The sequence below is a fragment of the Rhinolophus sinicus genome, chromosome 3 (assembly GCF_057876585.1).
Source record: "Rhinolophus sinicus isolate RSI-liver-muscle chromosome 3, RSI-T2T, whole genome shotgun sequence".
NCBI classification, from domain to species: domain Eukaryota; kingdom Metazoa; phylum Chordata; class Mammalia; order Chiroptera; family Rhinolophidae; genus Rhinolophus; species Rhinolophus sinicus.
Window position 1 is genome coordinate 192,974,994 of NC_142503.1, and position 26,918 is coordinate 193,001,911.

The 26,918-nt window shown below is 51.5% G+C and overlaps 1 protein-coding gene and 1 long non-coding RNA gene across 3 annotated transcripts in view; one reads left to right on the forward strand and one right to left on the reverse strand.

The window, feature by feature from the left end:
- The window catches only part of ASB2 (ankyrin repeat and SOCS box containing 2), a 39,025-nt gene extending 23,290 nt beyond the window's left edge, over positions 1–15,735 (reverse strand). The window contains exons 1-3 of one of the 2 annotated variants that reach the window (XM_074327004.2): positions 15,414–15,688; positions 5,346–5,516; positions 4,405–4,683 (exon numbers count right to left, since the gene is read on the reverse strand). In XM_074327004.2, coding sequence (XP_074183105.2) covers positions 4,405–4,610 — 206 coding nt within the window. In that variant the 5' untranslated portion in view covers positions 4,611–4,683; positions 5,346–5,516; positions 15,414–15,688. Of the gene's footprint in view, positions 1–4,404; positions 4,684–5,345; positions 5,517–15,413 lie in introns of both variants that reach the window. The other variant, XM_019745667.3, reaches the window with a different exon arrangement.
- On the forward strand, positions 13,440–25,733 carry LOC109454753 (uncharacterized). Its single transcript, XR_002138518.3, has 4 exons — positions 13,440–13,864; positions 15,164–15,212; positions 15,641–15,796; positions 24,466–25,733. It is a non-coding gene; the product is annotated as an uncharacterized LOC109454753 (long non-coding RNA).
- Positions 25,734–26,918: the final 1,185 nt, after the last annotated feature.

Below are 26,918 nucleotides of genomic sequence, written 5' to 3' on the forward strand. Positions count from 1 at the left end.
CCCTAAAGTTGGTGCTTAACTTGGTACTATGGGGGGGTACATGCTCAGAGCCACTGCGCCGTGCTCTCAAGCTGGAGGAGGAGCCAGGCCCCTGACTGGGTTCCGTGCTCTTTCTGATCAAGGCTGCAGGCCCCACTTCCCTTCAGGCCCAGCAGGGGGATTCCCACCAAGAAAACCATCTGCTCTGAGTCATCAAAAGTGAGAGGAACCTGGCGGGATGTGGGCACAGGTCATGCCCTGGAGGAGGCCCAGGTAAGGCCCCATCCTTTCTGTGGGCAGGAAGGCCAGGGGTCAGGAATGCAGCACCTTCAGCTAGCTCGGAAGCCTTGTGAAAAGCACATGGCACAAGGCATCTCATTTCATCCTCTAGTCTACTTTGTGAAGGGGACGTAATTGGATCCTTTTTGCAGATAAGGAAACTGAGGCTCAAAGAGATTTGCTTCCTCTAGGCTGCTTGGTGAACTCCTATTCATCCTGCAAAGCCCATCTCCTTAAGTAACTGAATGGACCCTTTCTGTGTCCCTCTGAAACTGAGGCAAGTCTCATTGCTGCATCCTTCCTGTTGGGGCATCAAGTACTTCTGTGCCTTTACCCTCATGAGACTGTAAGCTTGGGGAGGGCAAGACCACACCTGATCATATCCAGATGCCCACAGTAAGTGAGGGTAGCCCGATTTGAATTGTTTATAGCTGTTTACACATCAACCCATGCAAGTTCCTGCTTCATGCTTTCCGCCTTTGTCTTCTTAGAAATGGAACCTTAACTAAAATGCAGAAGTTCAAAGACTGTGAAGGCCCAGCTTCCTGCACTCACTCTGGCTGGTCCATCACAGTAACCTTGGGGTCCCAGTTTCATGAGTACCTGAACCTTACTTCTCCATGAAACAGAAAGTTGGGTCTGCCTTTCAGAGAGCCCTCCGTGGGCCAAGGCTTGGCACGTAATCCTCACGAACGTTTCAAACTTCATTCCTTCCATTGTGGTGGGAGAGAAGCCAACTGGAAAATGGCTCTAAAAGGGAGCATTATAATTTCTCTGGGCTGCTGATCTGGCTGTCATTTCTAGAACCCCAAAGACTCAGTGGACCTCTATGTCCACCGTTGTCATTTTGGTCACAAGATGATAACAATAACTTCCATTCTTCGAGAATTGTATTGGTTTCAAAGTGTATTTATTTGCCTAAAAACATTCAATGGGCACCTACAATGATCCAGGCTCTTTGCCGGGCACTGAGGATACAAAAGTGAGCAATATCTGCTCCCTGTCCCCAAGGAGGTCACACAGTATAGTTGGGGACAGTCTCAGGAGGCCAGATAATACCTTCCTAGGTGACACAAAAGCTTGTCCATGATACAGAGGCAGTCATGGGGGGGGGTCCTTGAATACTCAGGGAGGTGGTAGGCGGAGGTCAATTCATCAGCTGGATGTGGGGAAGGCTCCAACGCCTACCTCGTTTTATGACTTTTCATAAGAACACTGCGAGGTGGGCTCAGAAAGTTCTTGTTATTGCCATTTTAGGGATAAGACTGTTGGGGCTCAGAAAGGTTAAACAACTTGACTAAGGTCACACAGCCAGTAAGTGACAGAGGAAAGATTCGAACCTCCACTTCTCTTGCCTCTCTACTCTGCTGTCTCTTCATTCATTCTTTATTCACACCCTCATGCGCTCACAGCTTATTCAGTGCTTGTCATGGGGCTTCACAGGAAGGAAGCTGGGTGAAGCCCCCGCCCTTACACGTTCACAGGTTAATGGGGGAAACATAGAAATTATAAGCCAGGGCCTTGAAGGAAACAGCCGAGAGACTGAGGTAGAGGGGCCGCCTACGTGACCTGGGAAGGTGGTCAGGCACGATTTGCTGAGGCGGTGACATTTAACCTCAGACCTGAAGGATGAGAAAGAGTCAGCTGTATGAAGTCCCTGGGGACATGTGGGATGCCCTGTTCCTAAACCTACTCTGGGGCTATTTGGGTAGAAACTATGATATTCAGGTACAAAAGTGCACAGGGACTCTATCGGGTCCTGATTTCCTATAATGCCGTGTCTGGGCGTCTGAACACAAGCCTGCATGTCTCTTGTCTCTGGGGCCCCTGAATCTCTGTGGGTAGAAGGCAGACGTCATGAGACCCACACCCTCCTCCCAGGTGGAGGAGGGGGAGGAAACAGAAAGAGGCCTTTGCAGAATCAGCAGAGCTGGTTGGGTAGGGGGGGACTTCAGAGCGGACAGACTTAGGTTCAGTTTCTGGCCCTGCTGTGCCCGTGTTTTGTCACATGTAAAACGGGCACAAAAATACCCAGCTGGCGTGGCTTTGTAAGGCTTCAGTAGACGGCTGTGTGCTGGGCACATGGGAAGCACTCGGTGCATATGAGGAGGAGGAGAATTACATTCCAAATCATATTAGTGGGATTGCCTTCCCCAGTAGGGCCCAAGCCCGGCCTCCTCTCAGAAATGAAAGCGCAGAACTGGACCTAGGAGGTTTCAGGTCGCGTCAGGAGTGAGAAGATGCAGGCTGAATCCTCCTGCCCTACTTTACTTGTGCGTGGATCTTAGGGGAGAGCAACAGGACCCTGGATAGGTCATTTCGCTTCTCTGTGAGAGCTTTATTCCCAGGAGGCTGGATAAGTGTTCACACCTGCCCCTCGGTGGGTCCCACTTCTTTACTCTCAAGAGGAAGGCGGAGGTCAGGGCTTGCATTTCGGGTGCCGGCTCAGTTTTATTGTTTTTACATGTCCCCAAGATTCCTGTGTGGGGCTCCCACAGAGAGGAGAAGACTGCAGACACCCTGGGACATGCTGGCTTGTGCTGATGGCCCCGTGGGAAGGAGGATGCTCCTCTCTCTGATCCCCTCCTGAGAAAGAGGAACCTGTGGTCTGACACAGGCTGAACCAGCCAGAACAGGAACCAGGGCCTCCTAAAGCATAGGTCACTGTGAGTCCTTGGCTCTGGGCTTCTGTTTTTCAGGTTGGGCCCCAGAAGAGGACCTACTCAGGGGCAGCTCAGTAACTTGGAACCTTCGTACTCCTCCCAGCTGCCCAAGGAGGCTGCCTGCCTTTGGACATCCCAGGCCTTTGCCCAGCCTGCCTGGCAGAGGTGATCTAGCCTCAGCAAGGGCCCAAGTCCCTTGGGGAGCACCCTGGTAGGTTCCATCAGGGGACAGGCTGAGACGCACCACCATCCACTTTCATCCCTGTCACCTGGGGCTGGACATTGGAAAAAGCTGTCTATTGTTTCCGCCGTGGTTGCTATTATTATTAGAAAGGGAAACTGCGTTCAGAGAGGTTAAGTGACTTGCCCAAGGTCACACAGGGAGTCAGCTGGCTGCCAGAGACAATGAGATTTGAGGCCCATGCCCCAAGATAACACCAACACACTGTTACAGCAATCTCTACCCCCCTGCCACCCACCCCAAATACATACTCGACTTGGACTCAGTAGTAAGCAAAAGCATTTTTCAAATGTATGTATTTCTTTTCTACACGCACTTTAAGATCCAGTGCTTAATTATGTTTCTGGCTCCCACGCCTACAAAGAAGTTGTCCTGTAGATCTGTGCGGTCCTGGATGGTAGCCAGTGGTCACCTATGGCTCGTGAGCCCTTGAGATGTGGCCAGTCTGAACTGAGATATTCTGCGAGTGCAAAACGCACACTGGATTCCAAAGACGTGATATGAAAAAAAGGATGTAAAAATCTCATTCATAATTTTTATATCGATGACATGGAAATAATATGCTAGACATAAATTAATCTCACCTGTTTCTCTTATTTTTAATGTGGCTGTTAGGACATTCAAAATGGCGTATGTGGAGTTGCAATTGTGGCTCGTGTCCTGTTTCAATTGGTGTGATATGGTCCTGTTGCTGGGAGGACGAGGTTGTGCTGGGACGGGGAACCAGAACAAGGAGGCAGGATGGCCTTGCTGGGCAGATGTCATTTGCTTCTCAGATAAGTTTTCCCAGGGATACTGCATAGGTGGGGCTAGAAGCTCTGGCTGGACACAGAATGTCAGTTCCACTGCATTCAAACCTAAGGCCCGTGGTACAAGGCCAAGCCATGGGCTTTGGAACGAGCGAGTTCCAAGCTCTGCACCACCATCTACTCTCTGTGTGACCTTGGACTAGTTACTCAGCTCTGCGCTTCCATTTCCTCCCCTGTAAAATGGAAATACAGCGTAGAGCCTCCTAGGAGGTCCTACGAGGGTGCAATGAGGCAAACTGGCTATAGCACCTCACATGGTACTCGGCACCATTAGAGCTGGAGAGAAGCTCCGGCACCACCAGAAGTCTAGATAATAAATATAAGTCATTACGATGTTAAAGTGTATCCTAGAGACCAGGATAATTTGTTTTTGGATTAATAGTGCTTGGGATCTGCCCCTTGTGGATGCCCCAGTTGGCCTGTCCTCACTCACCTGGTCCATGGGTAGAAATGGGCAGGTTGGCGGTTGGCACGTATGGACGTAGCGGCCTCAGCAGTGGTTGGGCCCCGCGTCTTGTCAGCCAGGCTCTGCTCAATGGCCATCTGGACCAGCTCATCCTCGCTCAGGCTGCTGTACAGACTGTACTCCTCATGCCCAATGGCGCGCTGTCTGCCCCGAGCACTGATCTCCGCAGCCATCCTCTTCCCCCGCTCACCTCCGCCTCCAGAACAGACACTCAGTGGAGAGGACGAAGCATCAAATCAGAAAACCCTGTGAGGGAGGAGACCAAAACCATCCTGGTCACTAACAGTTTTGCAAAATAGCTATGTTTACCCACATGGAAGGCTGTGCCTTCTTCTGGCAATCACACAGTCATTTTGTATCCATTCATTTTGTCATATGATCCACTCAACCCCTCATTCATCTACACATCCATCCATCCACTCACCTATGTAACCATCCATCTTACCATCCACCCATCTGTCCATTTACTCTTCCTCCCATGCAGCCATCTGTCTGCCTACTCATGCATTTATCCACCCTCCCATCTGTCCACTTATCCATCCAGTTATCCAGCCATCTAATCATCTATCTATTCATGCTCCTATCTGTCCACTCATCTATGTATCCAACCATCCAACATCCACCCATCCCTCCATTATCCACCCTCTGATCTATCTAGCTGTCCACCTATCCATCCATTTATCCATCCATCCTCCCATCTGTCTATACATCCACCTAGCTAACCAACCACTCACTCACCCACGATTCATTTTTTCCTGTCCAGACAGCCTATGTACACATGCATAATTAACTGGGAGACTACCTACTGACCACCACTCTGTGTCGGGCACTCTTCTAAGAACTGATGATACAATTTTCTCAACAGACAAAAATTCCTGCCCCCATGGAGCTCACCCAACACCACTTACATTCCTTCCTTCCAATTATCCAACATCTCATCCCAGCATTTCTCCATTCCTCTGCACTGGGCGAGTGCTGAGAATATTAGAGACGAATCAGACACAAGCCCGTTACTTAAGATCCCATGATCTAGTTAAAATTGATCGTTAATTTGCCATGTTAATTCCAGGGACTTTTCTCTAAAAAAAAAAAAAAGAAAAGAAAATGCCTCAAGGTGAAATTGCCTCTGTATATAGAGCTTAGCATTAGTTGAGTCAACTGCTTTGATGAAGTAAAATCAGCTAAGCCTGATTTTCATTTTGACTGGCTGACAGGCAGTGTGACTGCAGGTCAGCGGATTTTAGCACTGGCTGAGCGTTAGGATCATGTGAAGTCTTTTTAAAAATACCCCAAATACCAGTATTATAATTTGGTTTGCTCGGCAAACGTTCACCCCCTCCCTGGAGGCGGAGGATCCCCCTTCCCTTCCCTATTGCGACTGGGTTCTGCCGTGCACTTGACTTGCTCTGGCAGATAAATGTTGGTGGACATGGTTAAGCAGCTGCTTGACTTCTGCCCTGGGGTTTGTTCTTCTGCCACCAAAACTTTCCCCTGGAGCCAGTGCCCTTAGCTGGGCCCCAAGGGAACCTCCCTGGGGGCAGCCTGTGTCCAACCTGCACAGAGGACCCCATCCTGTCAGGACCTGCAGCCTCAGTGCATGAGAATAAATGCTTACTGTGGGGGCAGAGCCGCAGAAAGTAGTTTCCAGGCTCTCGGCCTCACATAGACAGGTGCTGGCTCAGGTAGTAAATGGCCATCAATGTGATTGCATGGCCATCAGCTGTGGCTAGTTGGCCATCAGCTATAACCAGTGAGCCATTGGCCACTAATATAACTGCTGTGGCTACGCTAGCAGAGGGGAGAAAGAATGGGGGCTAGCAAGAAGATGGTGGCTGGGCTGGCAAGTGTGGATGGCGGTTTGCGGACAGTGTGAATCCAGCCTCCATTGACAGTATAGTGCCGCCAGAGAGAATATAGTGGTATGACTCCCCTACCTATGGCTCCGTGGGTGTTCCTTTTTGGCCTCACCATATCCTGCGTTCTTGTGTGGGGAGCAGGACCAGAGACCCCGCAGGCCTCCCTGCACGACACATGGCGCAGCGAGCAGGGTCTCCCGCAGGACACTTACTATTTGGAGTGCTTTGTTATGCAGCATTCTTGTGGCCCTAGTTAAATGATCCCCAAAAGACTAGGCCAGGCACTTTACCCAGAGGATATATAAATGGCCAAGAACCACATGTAAGGGTGCTTACCTTCCTATGTGTTTGGGGGAAATTCCAAATAAGACCCCAATGCAATACCAGTTTCCATCCCTCAGAATGGCTTAAGTGAAAAAGACGGGAAATTGCAAGTGTTGGGGAGGATATGGAGCAACTGAAATGTTCACCCTCTTTGGAGGAGTGTCAAACGGTGAAACCACTTTGGAAAATCAATGGCATTGGCTAACGCCGAATGTACACATGTCCTGTAACCCCAGAATTCCACTCCGAGCTCTTTGTCCAAGGGAATTATGTAATATGATCAACGAAAGATAAGTGCAATAATATTTATAGCAGTGCTATGCTATTCATAATAAAACCAACTGGAAACTGCCGAATGTCTATCAACAGTTGAATGGATTACTACATTGTGTATACTCAGGTGATGGACAGTACGTACTAATGAAACAGACAAACTACCACTACATACAACGGGATGAAACTCACAAACCACAGGGAGAAAAAGAAGTCAGATAACAAACATAGGTACGTGATTCAATTTATATAAAGTTCAAGAACAAGCAACACTAAATTGCAGTGATAGAAGTCAGAAGAGTGGTTACCTTTGGGGGCACTATAGATGCTCGTGCTGTGTAACCTCGGCCAAGTCCCTGTACCTCTCTGGGCCTCCATTTTCTTAATGCAAAAGGGGGGTTTAGGCCAGAAGGTTTCCAAGGGCTTTTCGAGTTCTGAAGCTTCTACAGCTCAATGAGACGTTTGCTTTAGCTCTGTGCTATTGAACCCCAAACTCTGTCCCTGGGGGTCCCCTGTGGCAACTACAACAAGTCCACTCCATGTATAGAGCTTAGCATTATACATGGAGGAAACCAGGCAGGAGTGGAAGGATCTGAGATATGGATATCAGAAACCCTACGGTCTAGTTTCAATTCTGCGACTCCCTACCTATGCGACCTGTCAAGTCACTTTCTTTTTCTGGGCCTCAGTTTCTTTATCAGTAAAAATGGGAATGAGACAACCAGTTCACCATGCTGTAGGAACAATACATGAGCTGCAGCGTGGGTAAAGCAGGCATTGGACAGGGACCCCTCTAGCCCCTCACCCCAAAGCAGCTGTTGGCGCCAGGTATGGGCTGATCTGAGGCATGTGACCAGCGCTCAGCTGTAGTGCCCTTCCCTAACCAGAGACCTGTGGGAGGTGAACGCCAGGTGAGGGTCACCTGCAGCCAATTCCAGACTTGCCAGGACCTTCCCTGTGGGTCTGATGGCATCCAGAGCCTTTTCCGTTTGTCAGTTATTTCATGACATTGCCCTGACAACAGCCCTAGAAGGGAAGAACGTTTTTTGTTGAATTAACTTATTAACTCTTCAACACCTGCATTCTTTTCATAAAGATTTGATGTTTCCATTTTACAGATGAGTCAATTAAGGGTCAGGAAGGGGAAGGGAAAGGTTTGCAAGATGACAGATAGCTAGAAAGTTGGGAGTTAGAGACCAGTCTTCCTAACTCAAATCCGGTGCTTCTTCTGGGAATTCCAGGAACACGGATCTGAGTAACTGGCACACACGGATCTGAGCAAGTGGGGATGAAATCGCTATCCTCGTCCAGCCTGGCCTCCTGGCCTCCACCTGTGCAATGGGCACCACGTCAAGTTCTCTGTCCACGCAGATGGGGGAGGTGGCGGTTGACCTTGGAGGGACCTTGAGGGAGAGGGTCTCTGCCTTTGAGAAGGTAAACTCCCCAACCCCACTGTGGGCATGGCCATCTCTTGCTTTTCCCACTCAGATCCTCAGTTTTTGAGGGTCCTTGAGTAAGTTGCCCACCTTTAGAATCTTTGTGTGCAAAATGGAGACACTAAAAAGGGCTTGGTGGTAGAATCAAGAGGCCTTGAGTGTGCACAGGCTTAGTGCTGGGCCTGGTGTGATACCAGGCTGCTTCAGGAGGGACTCCCCATTACTGGGCCTACGCAATTCTAGGCTGGGGGTGCCTGCCAGGGACACTGGGGGCCTCCCCCCCGGAGGTGGGTAGGCCAGTTCAGCCTTAGCATGAGGGGACAGTTATGAAACAGTCTGTGGGGTCAGCTTGACCAGTTTCAAATCAGCTTTGACAATTATTAGCTGTGTGGCCTCTTAGAATCTTAACTTCTCCACCTGTAAAATGGGCATGAAAAGAGCACCTATGTCATGGCAAGATGAGTGCGGGGTGGGAGGTAGACACCTCGGGTGATGTCTTGCCCCTCTTTCGACCTCAGTTTCCATTCATCTTCATGCTGCCAAGCTTGATTTCTGAGGCCTCTGCCTGAGGGCTGGGCCAAGTCCTAGGCCTGAGCCCTGGAGAGAGGCCAGCAGTCTCAAGGGATCCTCTGGGAGGCTGACTGGGACAAAAAAATAACCTTTCCCAGGGAAAGCAGGAGTGCAGTGGGCCTTGCCCAGTCAAGGCCTGCAGAGGGAGTGGTGCTCAAGTGGGGCCAATCCAAACAGGCGAGACTGGGCCCACCCCTGGGGCCTCCAGAAGCCCCTCTTTTGCCTCCTTTGCAGCATCCCAAACACTGGCTCCAGGGGAGCCCCCACCCCTCCCAGGCAGCATCTGTAAAAGGAGGGTAACAGTGGCTGTGATAGGGTTCCCTGAGTTAACACATGTAAAGCACTCAGTACAGCACTCTTCTAAGTTGGCCTTAGTTTCTGCCTCTGTGAAATGGGCATAGGAACATGACCCCTTACAGAGCTGCGGTGAGGATTAAATAATAGCATTTGAAAAAGTGGTCCTTCCTCCCCCCAGTTCCTTCCCCTCCCCACAAATCCAGGCTCACCAACATCCAGGGTCCGCCTGGGAACTGGCGATTGGGTCTGGCACCAGTTAATGGGCTGGGGTCTCTGTGGCTGTTTGAGGGGCTGCAGTAGGAGGAGTGGCTCCCTGGATGTCTTATCAAAACCCTGGGGGTTGGGGGCATGGTTGGGAGGGCCGGAGATAAGAAGGGGACACACCAAGCTCCCCCTCAGCCAGGGACTTGGGTCAGGAACGTGAGCCTGGAGAAGCCACTTCCCATCCTCAGGCTGTTTGCAGATGGAGCCAGTATAGCTACTCATTGGCTTTCCTTTCCCTCCCCTCCTTGCCCCTCCCTTCCCTTCCTTCCCTGCGTCATCTCCTGGCTAGTTATACTTCCAGACGCAGTTCGTGCATCTCCTCCACCAGGAAGCCTCCCTGATTTGATGGTTGAGGTTTTCCTGAGCTGCCTCCAAGGGCACCCCTCACATTCTGTTGCTCTAACTGCCTTCCTTGGACTTGTCTCCCCATAGAGTCAGGGAACTTCTGAAGATCAGGACTGTGTTACATTCATGGCATAACCCCAAGACACAACCCAAGCACAGGTACACAGCAGATGTTTAATAAATGCTGGGCAGATAGGTGAATGAATGATAGGGTCAAACCTTGGAAACAGCAATCATGGAGATTACTGCACGTGGCAGATGACATAGCCACTGGTGTCTGACTGCCTGGGTTCAGCCCTGGTTCTGCCACCTACTGGCCGTGTGATGGGGAGCAGGTTACTCCCACCCCCGGTGCCTCACTCTGCCCATCTGTGAAATGGAGATAATAAGAGCATCTGGCCTATAGAGGTGTTGTCAGATGAAAAGTGGTAAACATGTAAATGAGGAGAAGGGCACTCAGCACCCAGCTGGTGGCCCATGACAATCTGCTGATGTCATCCCCTGGCTCCCAGGATGTTGCGATTGTCTTCTCTGACCCATCTCTGCTTAGACACTGTACTTGGAACTCCTTCCCAGTTGGCAGTTTCCAAGGGGCCCCAGTGGGAGGGAGTTAGATAGTCCCACACTCTCCTCCACTTAAAAAGAGCGACAGTGAAAGCGACTGCAGCCCACCTTCTGTTGACAGCTAAGGTCACGATGTGAAGCTGTGGCTGTCAGCCCGCAGGCTGTTCTGGCCAGCCACTCCGGAGCCTGCAGAGCCCCACTCAGGGTCAGGAACGGGGTCAGAGCTCAGGAAGGAAGGAGATCTCCATGCCCTCCCAAACAAGCCTGGCGGGCAGGCAGGATTTGCCAGCCACTTCCAAATTCTCCACTCCCCACGACCCCTCCTGCCACCTCCTCCCTTCCTGCTGATGTGACCTGCGGTCCTAGGGACATTGGAAGGATCCACAGCCCAGTCCACCCCACTCCTTCTAATCCTGGGCTTGAATTTACGTACAAGGTGACCACCTACCAATGTCAGTAGTGGAGGTTCCGTGAGCACGTAGTTCATTTGACAGTGCTGAGATCTTAGGACACGCTAAGTACTTCAGTTAGGGCCCGCTGGTGTCTTTTAGGTGTGAGTGTGGGCTGCTCAGTGGGGCTCCTGTGCAAAGCACTATGGTTCAGACCTTCAGACACGACAACAGGTACTTGGAGAACCATGACCATAATGCCTCCCGTGCAGTCAGTGAATCTATGCACTCAAGTTGTTCATTTGAGCCACATGATAAAACTCTGTACGGGTATTGTTCCCATTTTACAGCTGAGGAAAATGAGGCACACCTGGGAGAAACTGACATGGAAAAGACTAGAAGCTACGTCTTCTGACTTCATGCCTAGTCCTCATCCATGTACCTAACAGCACACTCCAGGTGTTTTGTAAGCTTTGAGTAAAAGCCCAAGTTAAACTGAAAACAATGTACATAGTATTCAAAAAGATTACATATATGTGTGTATAATATACATATATAACGTATGTACTTATCTATCTATCCCAAAAGTTTCAAGGTCTCCCAAACATCACACGATCCTTAGCCTGAGGTGGTCCTGAGAACTGGCTGCTTGGGCTAGCATTGGGCCATGTGCGGAAGTGGGGAACTGACCTGGACTATTCCTTGGCCCCGGGGTCCCCAACCCCATCCTTTGCAATGCCCAGTAAGTTTATATCGAAACTTATCATTCTGATGTGCTCTTCCCTCAGGATCCAGGAGGCTCCTAGGATATCTGAGGAAACACTTCCAGCTGGAGGGCCCGTGGCAATAATCTATTAGAGTGTTCTTTTCCCTCCCTGGGTCCTATTGCTTTAAAACCGAAACCATAAAAATAGCTGGTGCTTGTGGGTCCCTGCACTGTTTCCTGGCCACTTTCCTGCACTGCACCACTTGACCTTCAATCCCTGGGGAAGGAATGAGTAAGATTCTTCCCATTGCCCAGATGGTGAGACTGAGGCCCAGATTGTCAGTGGCAGAGTGGGTTGAGACCAAGCCTGACTGCCCCTCTTTTCATCAGACCCTCTGACAATGAATATTTGGGCAGTGGCCAGGGGTTACTCTGGAAGCTTCTGCTCTGGCTAAGACGTGGGCCAGCCTTGGGGGGAGGGAGAGTGGAATCCAGGCCACCTCCCTGGACCCCGCCCCCAGAGGGGTCCAGGTCAAAGCCCCAGCGCGGGCCTTTGCAGTGGGGTAGGGCTGGCAGGCCTCTGGCTGCTGGTGTCCAAGGCCTCACAGCTGCTGGGAGTTTAAGCCTTTTGTCCAGACTCTAAAGATTCTAGAAGAGCCCCTCCCAGCGTCACTAATCCCAGACTTTGATGCTGGTTACAAAGCTCATGTCTTCCCTCAGGCTCCCGGACCTTAGGCTTCTGAGGGGGGCCAGGGTTGCTGGATGGTACAGGGTGGTTCTGCTCAGGGCTGCAGGCCTCAGCTGACCCCACAATGTAAGCTCTTCTCCCCACTGGCTGGAGGGGAAGCTGAGGCCCAGAGAGGGGGTATGACTGGCCTAAGGTCACCCAGGTAGGAGGTGACGGCCAGGGATTTAAACCTATCCAAAGCTGGCTCTGCTCCCACTCACCACGCCCCGGGACACTCTGTGCCAATTGTATGGTGGGGGTAGGGGGAGGATTCAGACTCCCTCCATAATGGAGGTGCCATGAGTACCAGTGAAGAAAAGCATCCATGAATGTCAAGTTTTCATTTCATTCCTTTGGTCCCCAAGCCATTGAATCTCTTTGGTCCCCAAGCCACCTTCACCTCAGCCTCCCAAGTGGAGGGTACTTCTGGCTCTGCAGGGGGCTGGCCCTTCTCTCAGGCCCTGGGCTGGTCCTAGCACAGCTACCCCCGCCCACGCCCCTCCTGGCTCATCTTCCTGTCCTCCTCTTGCTGCAGCCAGACCCATCAGTGAGGCTTGGCTACATGTAGGTCTGGACACAGCATTCCAGGCCCCTTACCCAGTTTCTGGCCAGAGCTCAGCGAATGCCAGGCTCTGACATCTGTGCCAATAGCCTGGGGTGGCGGTGAGGAGGGGTGGGGCTTGCCAAGGTCTGAGCTTCCAACGGCACTGCCTCCAGGTCTCTAGAGCCCAAGTGCAGCCTTGCCCAGCCCTGTTCTGGGCACCAGGACAACGTGGCCCCTCACCTTGGCTCCTGGGAGGCAAAGTGTTCTAGAAGCTCTAGCTCCAGGCTGCAGAGTGGGAAGGGTCCAAAGGGGCAGGGCTGCCCTCCCAAGCCCCTTTCTCACTCGGGGCCCAACGGCAGGGCTGGCTGCAAATCTTTTCACAGAGATCACACCAAAATCAGCTAGGATCTTTCTTCTTTCTGTCCTCAACCCCCCCTTTTCCAACCTTTATTTAAATCTTTTTCTTCTCCTCTCTCTGCTTTCCTTATCTTTCCTCTCTTTTCCACTCCTCTCTTCTGTGTCTTTTTCTTTAGAGAATTCAGGCAGTTTAGGAATCACTTTACTTTTATCCCATCACGACCCTCTCAAAGAGTTTCCTCAATTGCAAAACTCTTAATGACTTCATTTATATTGCTGGGCATTAATTAATCCAAAAGAAGGTGCTAAGGATGAGAAGTAAAGATACAAATCAGTCCTGTGACAGCCACCTCCTCCAGGCAGCCTGACTCTCTGCAGCTCAGAAATGGAAGGGCATTGGGCGGGCCCAGGGATATTTTTGTGTCTCCTTCGGGAAGATTCTCTTGGATCCAGCCTGTCCACCATATACAGGCATCTTATGATGCCCTGGCTGTGCCAGGGACAGGTCTGTTTATTGCTGTGTTGGTGCCCTGGGAGGCCGCCGGAGACCGCGACTTTGAATGTGGCACCGGCGGCCAATAGGCCAAATGGCCAGGATTTGATTGCTGGCTTCAACACCCCCTAGCTGTCTGGCTTTAGGAAAGACCCTTAACCTCTTGGAAGCTCAGTTTCCCCATCTGGAAAGTGGGAGAAACGATCACCTCTAACTCTGACGTCCTCGAGAGAGTCAGTGAGAGAAATCACCACAAGCGCTGTGCTCAGTGCCTGGCTCATAGTAAGTGCTCAGTGAACGCTCATGGGTGTTGATTGTGTTATCAATTGTAAGGTCACCGGCAGTGGATAATATGGGGCCCCTACCCCAGGGAGGAGGAAGGGGATGCCCGCTCCCCCATGAGGCACTCATGCCTGGCCCATTTGGGTAAGAATGGATGATGTAAATGAGAATGATGCCAGCTGGAGGCTGTTGCCAGCTCCTTGAGGAGGCCGTGCTGTAAACAGGACTGCTACCAGCTGTCAGGACCCATCCAAGTGTTTTGGAAGTGACTGGAGCATCTGCCACTGGCCGCCTCCCTGTGTTCTGCCCCCGGCCTCTGATGGCAGCGGTGAGGGCTGTGGCTGGTGTGCTGGTCCCAGGTGGCTCTGCCTGGGCCCCTGTGAAGTCCCTCAAGCCCCTGCCTCATGCACGAGCTTTCAGGGAGGCTACTCTCTGGTGTGTGTGTGTGTGTGTGTGTGTGTGTGTATGTGTGTGTGTGTGTATGTGTCGAGGAGGAGGGGGCGGGTGGTTGGCCCCTACTCAGCCTCAGGTCTCCATCGTTTACCTGTCTTCCTAAGAGGCCCCGCCTCCCTGCGTCCTCCTTCTAGTCCATTCCCCCCGGCTTCCTGAGGAGCTACCTGAAGTCACATCCCGCCTTCACCCCCAACCCCAACCCCACGTTCCGCTCAAAAACAATTAGAATATGTCCCATCCTCTTGCCTGGCCTGGGGAGAGCTGCATTTGCCTCTGGCTCCCCCTGCCAGCTTCACCCCCACTTCTCACCTTCATGGCCCTTTGCCACAGCCACACTGCGCTTCCCACCAATACCCAGACCCACCTTGACCTATGTGCCTTTGCTGACCTGAAGGTCCCTCTCCCGACCTCTCTGCCTGATGACACCCCATCTGTCCTTGCAAAGGCCATCGCTTCCTTGAATTTGTCCTCATGCTTACACACACACACACACACACACACACACACACACACACACACGGTATTCTCGCATCTCTGCATTCCCACGTAACATTTTGCATTCTTTACACTGAGCCATAGTTTTTGTTTCCAGATTCTATTTCCTCTCCTAAATCCCAAGCCATTGCAGGGACAGTCCATGGCACCTTGCTTGCTGTTGCACCCACAATACTGGGCACATGTAGACAATCCGTAAATGTCACATGAAATGGACGCCCCCATGCATGAAAATATCTATTCAACCAACCTACAAGCATTTCTGAAAGCCATTTGTCTCACACATACTGCCCAAGGCCTATGAACCAACAATAGCATCTTTGATAACTGCTTTTGCATTTCCATTTTTAGAAGTGCACAGCAGAGTGATATTCTGAGCAAGAGTCCTCCAGAAGAATGGGTAAGTACACGCAAACGGCTGATTCTATGTCCCCCAAATCCAAAGTGAAAGTCACCACCATGCTTTATAATTCAAAAGCATAGGAGAGAGAGGGAGAAAGCAGTTGGACTGAAAAAGGTCCTGAATAAGCACCACGGTGGTGAGCACCAGCCAGCCAAACACTCTCGAGATCTGTATAAGAAAGTTGAAAGCATGCATTACCTGTTAGGCTCTGAAACAAGGGGACCGTTCAGGGATAATAAAAAGGATTTGCTTGAGGGTGTCTTAGTTCAGCACATGCCCCCAGTGTTTCTTCTGCCCTGGCCCTAAGCTTCTGGCGGCTCTGCCTGGCAGCTCTGAAACACTCTCCTTTGAAGCAGGGAGTTTATTTCGGGCCCACCGCATGACCAATGATGGCAAGCCAAACTATAAGATGTTATGAATCTCAGATTTCCTGTTTGAAGATTGCATGGAGGAAGCCGTGGTCCTGCCTTCAGCTCCTGCAGCGTGCATCAGTTACGGACTTCACTTCAGAGAGCATCTCGGAGCAGTGGCCCTCCTGGGATGTCATCACTTGTAATCCTTGACATGGAGGCCATATATGGGTATGTTTCTGGAACTTCCCCGGGAGGGAGTGAGAAGGGAGAGAGATGCAGCGGGGAAGAGACAGAGACAGGAAAAGAGAACAGAGAGACAGAGCTGGGAGATAAAGAGATGAGAACAAGGGAAAAGACAGTGTGGGAGAGATGAGAAGAGGAAAGAGAATGAAGAGAAAAAGAGGAACAATGGAAAGAGATGTTGGAGAGAAAGAAGGAAGAGGACGGAAAGAAGAGAGTGAGAGGATAAGAATAAATGTGCGGAAGAACGGAAGAAAAGAAAATTGGGAAAAACGGGGAAGACAAAAGGAGACAGAAATTGTGATTGTCTAAGAGATGAAAAGGGAGAGAGAAACTGGAGTAAAAGAGGAATAGGAGAGAAAGACAGTATGGACTGGAAAAAAGGAGAGAGAGAGAGAGAGAGAGAGAGAGAGAGAGAGAGAGAGAGAGAGAGAGAGAGAAGCAAATGGGAGAGGAGAGAGGGACGGAAGAGAGATAAAAAGGATGGAGACAGGAAGGGTGGGAAAGAGAGAGAAAGAAGGGAGATTGAGAGCTATCTATAGAGAAAGGAGGGTGGGGAAGGAAGATGGGCTGAATGAGAGAGGAAGAAAGAGACAGGAAGAAAGGGATGAAAGTATTCAGCGTAAATGACCTTTGCAGAGCCTGCCATTTGGAGGTACCAGGGATCCAGCTGCTGGATGCTGTGGGATGAGGCTGGAGCTACGGAGGAGAGGGGAACACACACAGACACACACACACACATGCGTGGGGGCAAGCCCTGGGCAGAGGCACACAGTGGAAGGGAACCCTTCCTCCAGGGCAAGGGAAGAATATCCCCTGTTTCTGCCATTGATTGAATGGCACAGAATGTCAGCATCAGGTGACAAAGGCAACACATACAGTCACTTGCATTGAGCACCCAGGAGTGCACTGAGTGTTCCAGGAGCTTAAACACCCATATGTGCATCCAGATCTCAGGCCAGAGTCGGCGGCCTGGAAATGTACCCTTGGTCCATTCCTCTCAGTGGAAAATAATTTCAGTTTCAAAGGCCCGTACCCTTTAGAGGATATTGGATTTATGATTTATCAACTCAAACTCAGGAGAACTCAGGATGCCTTCAGACTCACATGGAATATTCCACTTGAAAATAAATCTCAGTGAATACAGGGTTCCCTGGTGTTAGGCCAAGGTTCTGGAGGTCTTATCTGGTCCTGAGGACAGGAGGACATGATAAGTCCCGGGCTGTGTCCCAGCTACTCTGGCACCTGCTGAATCACGTATTGCCCCTGCTGGGACAGGTCCCTTAGGCTACTGGGGCTGGGCTGCCCTCAAGGTTAGACCACATGCCATGGTGGGGGTGCAAGAGAAGAGCAGAGAGGGGCTGTCCTCTTTACTGTGGGGGGATTTCCCTCAGCAGTAAGAAGTTCTAGTGGGCTCCGTGAAGTGATCCCAGGGGTCCAGCTGCTTGCATGGTCTCCGCAGCGAAGATGGGGCATAGGTCCCTCTGCTCTCTATCTGTCACAGAACCCTCCCCAGGTATGGCCTTCTCAGGTGGTCCTCTGCCTCGCCTCTCCCTTACAGTCCAGACAAACCTCTTAAAGTTGAGGGTGCTGGGGAAACTCACTCTCCACATCCTGCTGCCTTATGCCTGTAGTCCACTTTTGCAAATCAAGAGCTCAAATTGTGGGTGAAGAGTCACAGGGAACAGAAAGTGCACTGGGGGTAGATGGCAGGGAAGGGGGCTGGCCACACACACTTTGACTAAAAATGGTGACATCACCCCACTGCACTCACACAACCTTCCCAACAAGTGCTATCATCAACCCATTTCACAGATGAGGAAACCGAGGCTCAAAGAGATCGGGGAGTGTGTCCATAGTCCCACAATGTTAAGTGACGGCTTAGATCTGAACAAGGTCTGCCTGACACAAAGCCAGTGCTTTGGCCACAGTTCTGTTCCCCATAACATGGGGGATCCAAATGTTGGTGCAGCACAAGGGGCGTCACAAGTCTACGAATACAAATTGGGGACTAAGTGCTTTTCCCCTGATCCTCAGCTCACCCCAGTCAGGAGGCTTGATGCTGTGGGTCCAAGTGCACAAAGCCTGAGACAAAGACAGTTTGGTCCACTGCTGCTATCACAGGCGACTCACCTCCGCAATGAAAGGTTCAGGGAACTCAGCAGTTCCCAGCTCTAGCTGCACATTAGAACCCTGTTAAACTTACCTCCACCTGCCTCTACCCCAGAGATTCTGATTTACTTCATCTGAGTCAAGGCCCAAACAGCAGTGATTTTTAAAAACTTTTTATTAAAGTATAATGCACCCCCACCCACAGAAAATCACACGTATAAAGGTACTGCTCAATGGGTTTTCACAAACCGAACACACCCAGCATCTAAATCAAAGAGAGAATATTACCAGCACCCAGAACCCCCTTTTGTTCTCTGCCCCCCTTGCTGCACCACCACCAACCACCTCCTGCCACGGGGACCACCTTCCTGACTTCTGGCAGCACAGGTTGTTCTGAACTTCACATGAATGGAACACAGCTGTGTATTCAACAGTATATTGTGAAATTTGCCCACATTGTTTCATGTAGTTACGAATTGTGCCTTCTCACTGCTGTGTAGTATTCCACGTTACGACTATGTCACAATTTACCCATTCTACTGTTGGTGGACATTTGGGTAGGTCCCAGTTCGGGGCAATTATGACTAGTGCAGCGATGAACATTCTAGTACACGTCTTCTGGTGAATCTGTGTACCCATTTCTGTGGGGTAGACGTCTAAGATGGGCCTCACTGGGTCATAGGACAGGTGTATGTTCAGCTTTGGTTAAACTGCTAGCAGTTTCCCAGAGTTATGGTAACACCTTCCATTCTCATCAGCCACATACAAGACTCCCAGGCGCTCCGCGTCCTCACCAGCGCTTGACACGTTCCCTCTTTTCTCATATTATCCATTCTGATGGGCATTAGTGGTATCTTGTTTCTCAGTTGTAATTTGCATGTCCCTAATGACAAATTACATTTAGCGTCTGAGAAGGCCTGGCCTCAGAGACCTCTGGAGCCCTGGTACAGACCCCAGAGGTGGTCCTGTGGAACAGGCCTCCAAGGAAGGTTTTTATGGGGACAGAGAGGGTCAAATGAGGGGTAGATGCAGAGGCAAAAACCAAACAGGGGGCAAGAAGGGTGTGGCCACCAAGGGAAAGCCCCCGGGCTCACACGTGGCCCCAGAAGGGCTCTGCTCTCCTGGTCCTAACTAGGCCCCTTTACTTATTGCATATTTATTTATCATGAGTTCAGTGCCTGTCTCTCCCATCTAGGATGGTCTTTCTGTTCCCTGCTGTGTGCCAGCGCCTACAACAACGCCTGGCACATACCGTGTTTCCCCAAAACTAAGACCTAGCCAGACAATCAGCTCTAACACGTCTTTTGGAGCAAAAATTAATATAAGACTCGGTCTTCATATTATATTATATCATGTTATGTTATGTTACGTTACGTTACGTTACGTTACGTTACGTTACGTTACATTACATTACATTACATTACATTATATTATATTATATTATATTATAAAAACCCAGGCCTATATTACAGTAAAATGAGACCAGGTCTTATACTAATTTTTGCTCCAAAAGATGCATTAGAGCTGATTGTCCAGCTGGGTCTTATTTTCAGGGAAACATGGTATCTGCCATGTTTCAGCTTGGCTCTTGGCCACAAACACACACACACACACACACCCCAGGCCTCTCCTTTCCAGTCTTCCCACCATGCTTATTTCAATCTGAATTCCCATGAATAAAGCTGTGTATTTGTGTGTGTGTGCGCGCGCACGCATGCAGTTCCCTGAGCCCCACACCTCGTAGGGCCCAGAGAGAGAGCCAATACCGCCATATTTTCCTAATGAAAGTGATACCTCTTCCAGTGAGGGGGTGGGTGGGGCGGCAGGAGCTGGGATGTGGGTCAGTGCCAAGTGCTGGGACAGCTCTGACCCAGTAATGAAATATCACCCACTAAAATAAGCGCCCCTGCGGCCTCGGTGTCCTGGCCCCCAGCCCTGGCTGCCTCTTGATATCAGTTTATTTGGGTTTCAAGAGATGAAGAGGAACAGACGAGATACTGCTCCTCCTCCTGGGCAGGTTCTGGAGGGGACACAGAGCAGACGGCGGGGAGGGGAGGGCAGACAAAGGCCCCAAGTCCTGGGAGGGAGGGAGGGAGGCACATCTATGGAAAGGGAAGCAGACGAGTGAGGAGAAGGCAGAGAGAAGTCTTGACCCCTCTTCCTTTCTTTAAAATGGGCCCTGTGCCGTCTGGGGAATGGTAGACTGAGAGTGCCATTCTTCTGGAGCTTTCAGGAACCCACCCCCCAATCCCCCAGCTCAGGGGTCAAGGCAAACTTCAGGGAGAGAAGACAGACAGTGTTCCCATTTATAGGGAGCACAATGAGGGCGTAACCCTCACCCGTCTGATGGGAGAGGAGGGCAGACCAGCCTCACGCCCTATGACACCCTAGCTGTGGGCTGATACCATTAGGATCAGGTATCACCACCCAGCAGGGTCCCTGGGGACCGGTAAGGGGCCGCCTGACCCTGGCCCTGTTCCCTCCAGCATTCCACATGCATGTAAAGGGATGAACAGGGGGATCTTATAGGGTTTTCGTCAACATTAGCGGATCTGAGGTGTGAACTCCATCGTGCGACACTGGGCTCTTTGCAGCCAGCTGGAGCCTTCCTGGTCATGACTGACCCTCCAGACAAGAGTGACCAGGATGGAGCTACCGGACAGGAAGAAGTGGCAGGGCCTCAGCCAGCCTCACAGCCCCTGCTCTAAATCCCACTCCCCCTCTTACAAATCTCCAACCATCCTGAGTTATCCCTCCCGAGGAGCAGAGAGCGGTTATCACACTCCTGGGCTCAGCCCGTGGGGAAGGAGCCATCTGCAGCAGAAACCCCGCGGCCCCAGCGCCATCGGCTCTGAGCTCTGACTTTCTCCAGTGAGTGTCTTGCCCCTGGAGATGTCCAGGGCTTGATGGGGACGTGCTGGGGGCATGCTTGGCCAGCCCTGTGCAGACACTATCTTCCTTGCTGGGAGACGCCAGCCAAGTGTAATCACAGCACCACCCCCTCCTGTTTCCAGCATGGCCCCAGCTAGTCCCCCCTTGCTGAACCTCTCTGGATCTCTGCCTCATCTTCTGAGAATGGGGAGTGACTACTCCTCTCCCCCATGGCTGTTAGGGGGTTAAATGAGGCTCAAACAACCTACCTAGGGCCCAGCGCTCAGGAGACGCTCATGCTCATCCACGGACCTCTTCTTCCTGAAATGCCAAATGCTGGGACCCTGCAGTTGGGGGTGGCATCTCCTGTAGGTCAGGCAGGTCAGGTGTCCAGGGGGTCTTGGGCTGTTCCCACCTGGAGGCTGCTGGCTCTACCAGCTGGCTGGGTCACGCGACCTCTCCAGGGCTTGGTCTCGCCATGCCTGAGTCACACTTGGGAACTCGGGAACAAAGTTAAACCCTGAGTGGCCCATATCCCAGGTTAGCTGCCGGGAACAGGTTTCCCATGGACATAGACATGTTTACAGCAGAGCTGGGAGCTTTCATTGCCCTTCAGCTGGAGGGAAAGGCCTCTCCCACACAAGACGAGCCTGTAGCAGGCCCACCTTCCTTCCCAGGGACCAGCCACTGGCTGTGGACACTGCATGTCCCGCTGGATGCAGCAGCTTCTGGCTGGCCCCCTGCCATCTGCACAGAGCTGGGGCCAGGTCACAGGCATTCCCTCCATACCTGCAGTGGAGGCAGGAAGGCAGAGGCCTCACGAACGCAGTCTCTGGCCCAGCCCTGGAGACAGAGCTCACAGGAGCAAAGCTGCCTCTCCAGATATCAGCTGTCACCCATTTGGCACCTCTGCAGGGGCAGCCAGCTGAAGGGCAGCTGACTGTGCTTAGGCTTCAGTTTTCACCTCGGCCTTGCTCCTCAGGGAATCCAAGTGGCCAGTGATGTGACATTACAAAGATGTCAGCCAGATCTGGCACGCCTGGGGAGGCCTTGGCTTGCTCTGGTGAGGGGACCAGGGTTCCAGGTATGGGGCAGGGTTGGGAATGTAGGGGCTGGATCAGGGGTCCCAACGTCCTGGGGGTAAGAAGGGATGGGCAGACACCCCCATTTTTCAGCCCCCGCTGGGATCCAGACCCTTGCACGAGCATCCTGTGAGGGAGGCATCGTCATCCTCATGAAGGAACCGAGGCCCTCCTGGGACTTGCCTGAACTCAGTGATGGTGGCATCTCCCACACAGAACTGAAAGAGCAGAGAGCAAAGCATGTCGGAACTAGGGTGTCCTTGGGCTTCGTCTGCTCTAGCGTCCTTCTTCTGAGGAAAGGGAAACTGAGACTGAAGAATGAGGAGCTTGGTGAGGCTCTGCAGAAGCCACAGCTTCCAGAAATCCATTCAGTGTTTTTCCATAGTTCTCCCCCAGCTTGCGGTGTGATCTTAGTGACTGATAATCACTTCGTGCCATAGACCCTAAAACCCAGGTTGGGGGGCAATTGGCAGGAACCCCTTCACACCAGAGGGGGACGAGCCCAGAAGACAGGCTAGACTTCCTCATGGACTCATTCAAGATGGCTCTACCCCTGGAGACTCCCAGAAATGCTCAGGGGTGGGGAGGTTGTGGTTTGCAATAGACCACAAGCTTTGGTGAACAGCCTGAGACTTCAAGCACAGGAAATTTGGGTGTCAGTATCATTGTATCTCCTTATTCCCATTCCAGAAGGTCAGGCTGGGGCCATTCCCAGAACAGATTCACTGGTAAGGTGACTGCCCCAGACATCCCTGTGGAGCCCAGTGGCAAAGAGCCCAGACTCTGGAGTCATCTGTCAACTCTACCACTTGATAGCTGTGTGACCTTGGACAACTTACTTAACCTCTCTGAACCTTGGTTTCTTGTCTATAAAATGAGAGGGTGGGGGAACTGACAGTACCCATGCCTTATAGGAAGGTTGCAATGATTAATATATATATATATATATATATATATATATATATATATATATATTATAATATATGTGTGTGTATATGTATATATGAATAAAGACATAAATGGTAGAGGTTGTTACACTTTAAACATCCTGATAGAGATGGAGGGGATGGTGGTTTGTTGGAAACAATGGTTCTTAACTGAGGATAACTTCTCCCCAGGAGACATTTGACAATTCCTGGAGACATTTTTGTAGCCACAACTGAGGGTGGGGGTTGCTACTGGCATCTAGCAGGTGGAGGCTAGGGATGCTTCTGTATGTCCTATGATGAACAGAACAGGCTCCTCAATGTAGAATTAATGGTCTAAGTGTCCACAGTGCCGCTGTGGAGAAAGCCTGGCTGGGGGGCTGGTGTGTAGAGGGAGGAGGGCCTGTGGGAGTAGAACGAAGTCCGCAGGAGTGGCGGAGGGGAAGGGGTAGGCTCTCTCTTCCCGTTCCAGAGAGCGGCTGTGGATTTCAGGAATAGCTGCTATCAGGAGGGCCAGGCATTTGGATTTCAAATGTCCTGTGACTGTTACAGGGGTGACTCACTGAACAGGGCTCGTAAAGCAGCCCTGAAGGTCCTTGCAGAGGGAAATGCAGCCATGATTTGAGGCAAGCAGAGGGAACAGCCTCGGTGGTCACCACAAAGGTTGGGGTTTCTCCATTAAGCAGGAAAGGGGAGGCCTTAGGTGGGGCTCAGCCCTGCTAGGACCAGACACCCCTGCTGGTAGCTGGCACATTCAGACACATGCACACGTGCACTATTGATGCTTAGTTCACACACACGCCAAACACACATAGCTCACATTCTTTAAGTGGAGAGAAGAGCTGAATTTAATCCAGCAGTTGGCAGGACAGTTGGAAAATGAACTACTCTTATAAAAATATTAAGTAACTGGAAGTCTCTTGTTTTCTAAAAATATAGGTCTCCATCTCTTTTCTAGTGCATGTGTGTGTGCACATGTGGGGTGAGAGGCACCTGACACATTGGAAAGAGTATGGGCCGAGCCACCAAGGTGCTAATCTTGGCCCTTCTGGAAAAGTTTTATGCAAATCTTTCCCCTGCCTGGAGCCCTGAGCCTGGAAGGACGGGGCTGTACTGTGCAGCGAAGAATATAGGCCCCTCCAACCTCGCAGTGCCTCTGAAACAACACTGAGAGGAAAACTTCTCATTGTAAAGCAGTTGGAATGCAAACGAAGCTTACCTAAATATTTTCAAAATCAGAAAAAAAAAAAGGATAACAATGACTTGGGAAGAGTCTCTGAATTCTGGTACTTAACCTCGGGTCACACGTAATTTCAAAGTAATGGGCCGTTGGGCAGAATTCAGTTGTGCAGAATTGTGTCTGTTGCCAATGTTTGTGCACACGGGCACTCTCTCACACACATGTACACACTTGGTCTTGTACGCACCCAGTGAGACTGACCCTCTGGGAGGCTCTTGGGGGACCCCTCGCATGAGATATGGCCATCTCCATTTCACAGCTAAGGGGACAGAAGCTCAGGGACTGGAAGATGTATTTCTAAGTTCACTCTGTTCTAAGTTCACTCTGTTCATACGGGGTTTCGATTTTAAATTTTAATCCTCTCTCTCTCTCTCTCTCTCTCTCTCTCTCTCTCTCTGTTCTTTCCTTTTCTTCCTTTCTTCCCAGTTTTTCGGGTGGCATTGAAGCTGACCGGCATCAGCCCCAAACTGCACTGTCATAGCTCCTGGCCTGGCCCAGAACAGCGTGTGACCTGGACATGTACCCGCGCCTGCCAACAGCCAGGGCTGTGCTCCACGGCTGGATACCTGCAGCGATAGGCGCTGCCAGCCCCGGGGCTCCTGGGAGGAGAGCTGACTTTCCTTGTTGATGCAAGGCCTCTGCTGTGGCCCTTCTCGGCTGGACTGCTGGCCCCTCTGTGCCTATATTTAGCATCAATGTCTGGCCCAACCGGATCAGGTGTCTGTTGTGCCACACGTCCCAGGAGAGGGACTGCTGGGGCCTGAAGATAGTCTCCAGGCTCCAGGGCCCAATGGCCCGGTTTTGGACCCAGGCCCCCGGGGGCTGACTGGGCGAAGGCTTCTGTGTCCCCTGCACGTCCTGTATTTTTCTTTCTAAAGCTGGTCATCCCGTTTGCAGGGCCCCTGACTGGTACAGTGGCATGTTCCTCAGGTCACCCCTGACTAGAGAGGTGGCTGGGTTTGAAGACACTACAATGTGCCATGCAGAGATAGAGCTAAGGGGGTGCTTCTTTCTCATGTTGGGGTGTGGGGGGCATCCCTGGGGACAGCAACACAGCCTAGAGATGAGATGGGCTGGACCAAGACATCTCCCCAGTTGCCTGGCATCAGCCTCTAAAATGTCCCCAGGGTGATGGGCAGAGACAATCCAGGTCTCTGCTTTAAAAAAGGCCTGGCCATTGGCAGTGATGTGGCCGAATTCTCTGCATCCACTTTGAAGTCGCAGCCGAGCCCTGAGGGGGTTGGTGACCAGGATGTTTGGAGAGAGAGGGCTTGGAAGGTCCTGGGGCCCTTCTGTGAACTGTGAATTCCCTTCCTGTGGCTTCCTAGCCATGTGACTCTGGGCCTCAGTTTCCTCATCCAGGAAACAGGCACAGGGATCCCCCCAGGGCAGTCTGCAGTGAGATTAATGGATGACCCGCTCATGGCACTCAGACACCAAGTAATAGGCTCGAGACTGAGCTGAGGTCTGCCCGCCTCCCAGGCCCAGCCTCTGGCCCTCTGAGTTAGTAAAGATTTGCTGCTGTAACAAACCCCCAAACAGCAATGGCTCAAACACAGTCGTTTGTTCCTCTCTTGAAAAGCTGCACACAGGGGATATTCTTCATTGACCGTGGGTCTCCTCACAGTGGTGGTTCAGGGGCCCAGGCTGCTTCCCCAGGTGGCTCTGCCATCTTATAAATGGGTGACTTCTGAGGTCACGTGTCCGTCTGCATTATGGTGGAAGAGGGAAGGGCGTGGACGACGGTACGTGGAAAATTTCCGTCGGTGAGGCTTGGAAGTAACAGGCATGACTCATTATTTTCCAGGTTGGCACTTTGTCACCTGGCCACTTCTAACTTCACACAGGCTGGGAAATATGTTCTAGTTCTGTTCCTAGGAAGATGTAGAAACAGATCTGGTGGCAGCCAGCAGAAATGACCCACTGGCCACTCTGGAGAGTTTGTGGGGAGGCCCCAGGAGAAGGGAACTCCTGGTAGCCCCAAAGAAATGAGGCCATAATCCTTGATTTGGGTTCCTGGCCCAGGAGCAGACCCTGAGACAAGCCCCTGAGTGTCCACTGCCTTTTGGGGAGAAATCCCGTTATACATGGTAGAGGAGTGGGAAGTGGCACAGAAGAGAGAAGGCAGCTACTAAAGGCCATGTTCTCTGGCTCATTACCTCTGTGGGCAGCTGAAGCCAAAACCTGCAGGGCACTCTGGGAGCCAGTATGGAACCAGAGCCTCAGAGCTGTCCCTTTAAAGGAGTGGGGGAGCCAGGGTAGTTATTTATACAGCCCCCCCACCCCCGCCCAACCATGAGTCAGTGGCTGAGGGCTTCTCCTAGCAGGGAGTTATCCCAGGCACTTGTGGCAAAGGGGGCCTGAGTGAGACATGCAGCTTAGAGAGGTAGAAGCCTGGAGGTGTGCACTGAATGGTCAGGGCGGGGTCCTGAGCGGGGCCCTCACAGTGTTTGCTATACTTAGCAAATGCACAAGGGACACTCGGTGCCCTCTCTTGATTGATCTCCTGAAGGGACAGGGCAGGAATCAACTCCCAACCTGCTGTCTCCATCACCTGAGCCCCTGGCTCCCAGAAGCGGGCTCACAGAGCCTGGAGGCAGCTGCATGGCCAGGGGTGAGCACTTGACTCAGAGTTCGCTGACCTGAGTTGGAGCCCAGGTCTGGAGCTTCTTGGTTCGAGACCTTGGGCAAGTAAGTCATCTCCCCAGACTCAGTCTACTACTCAATGTCCACTTGACGACTCTCACTGGGCTCCCACTAAATATGTGGCCTTGCAGATATAGTTGAGGACATAGTCACTGCCCAGCCCTCTGGGGCTCACACAGTTACGGCTCTGTGCCATGGCTGCTTTGTGGGAAAACAGGTGGGGTGGGATTCTA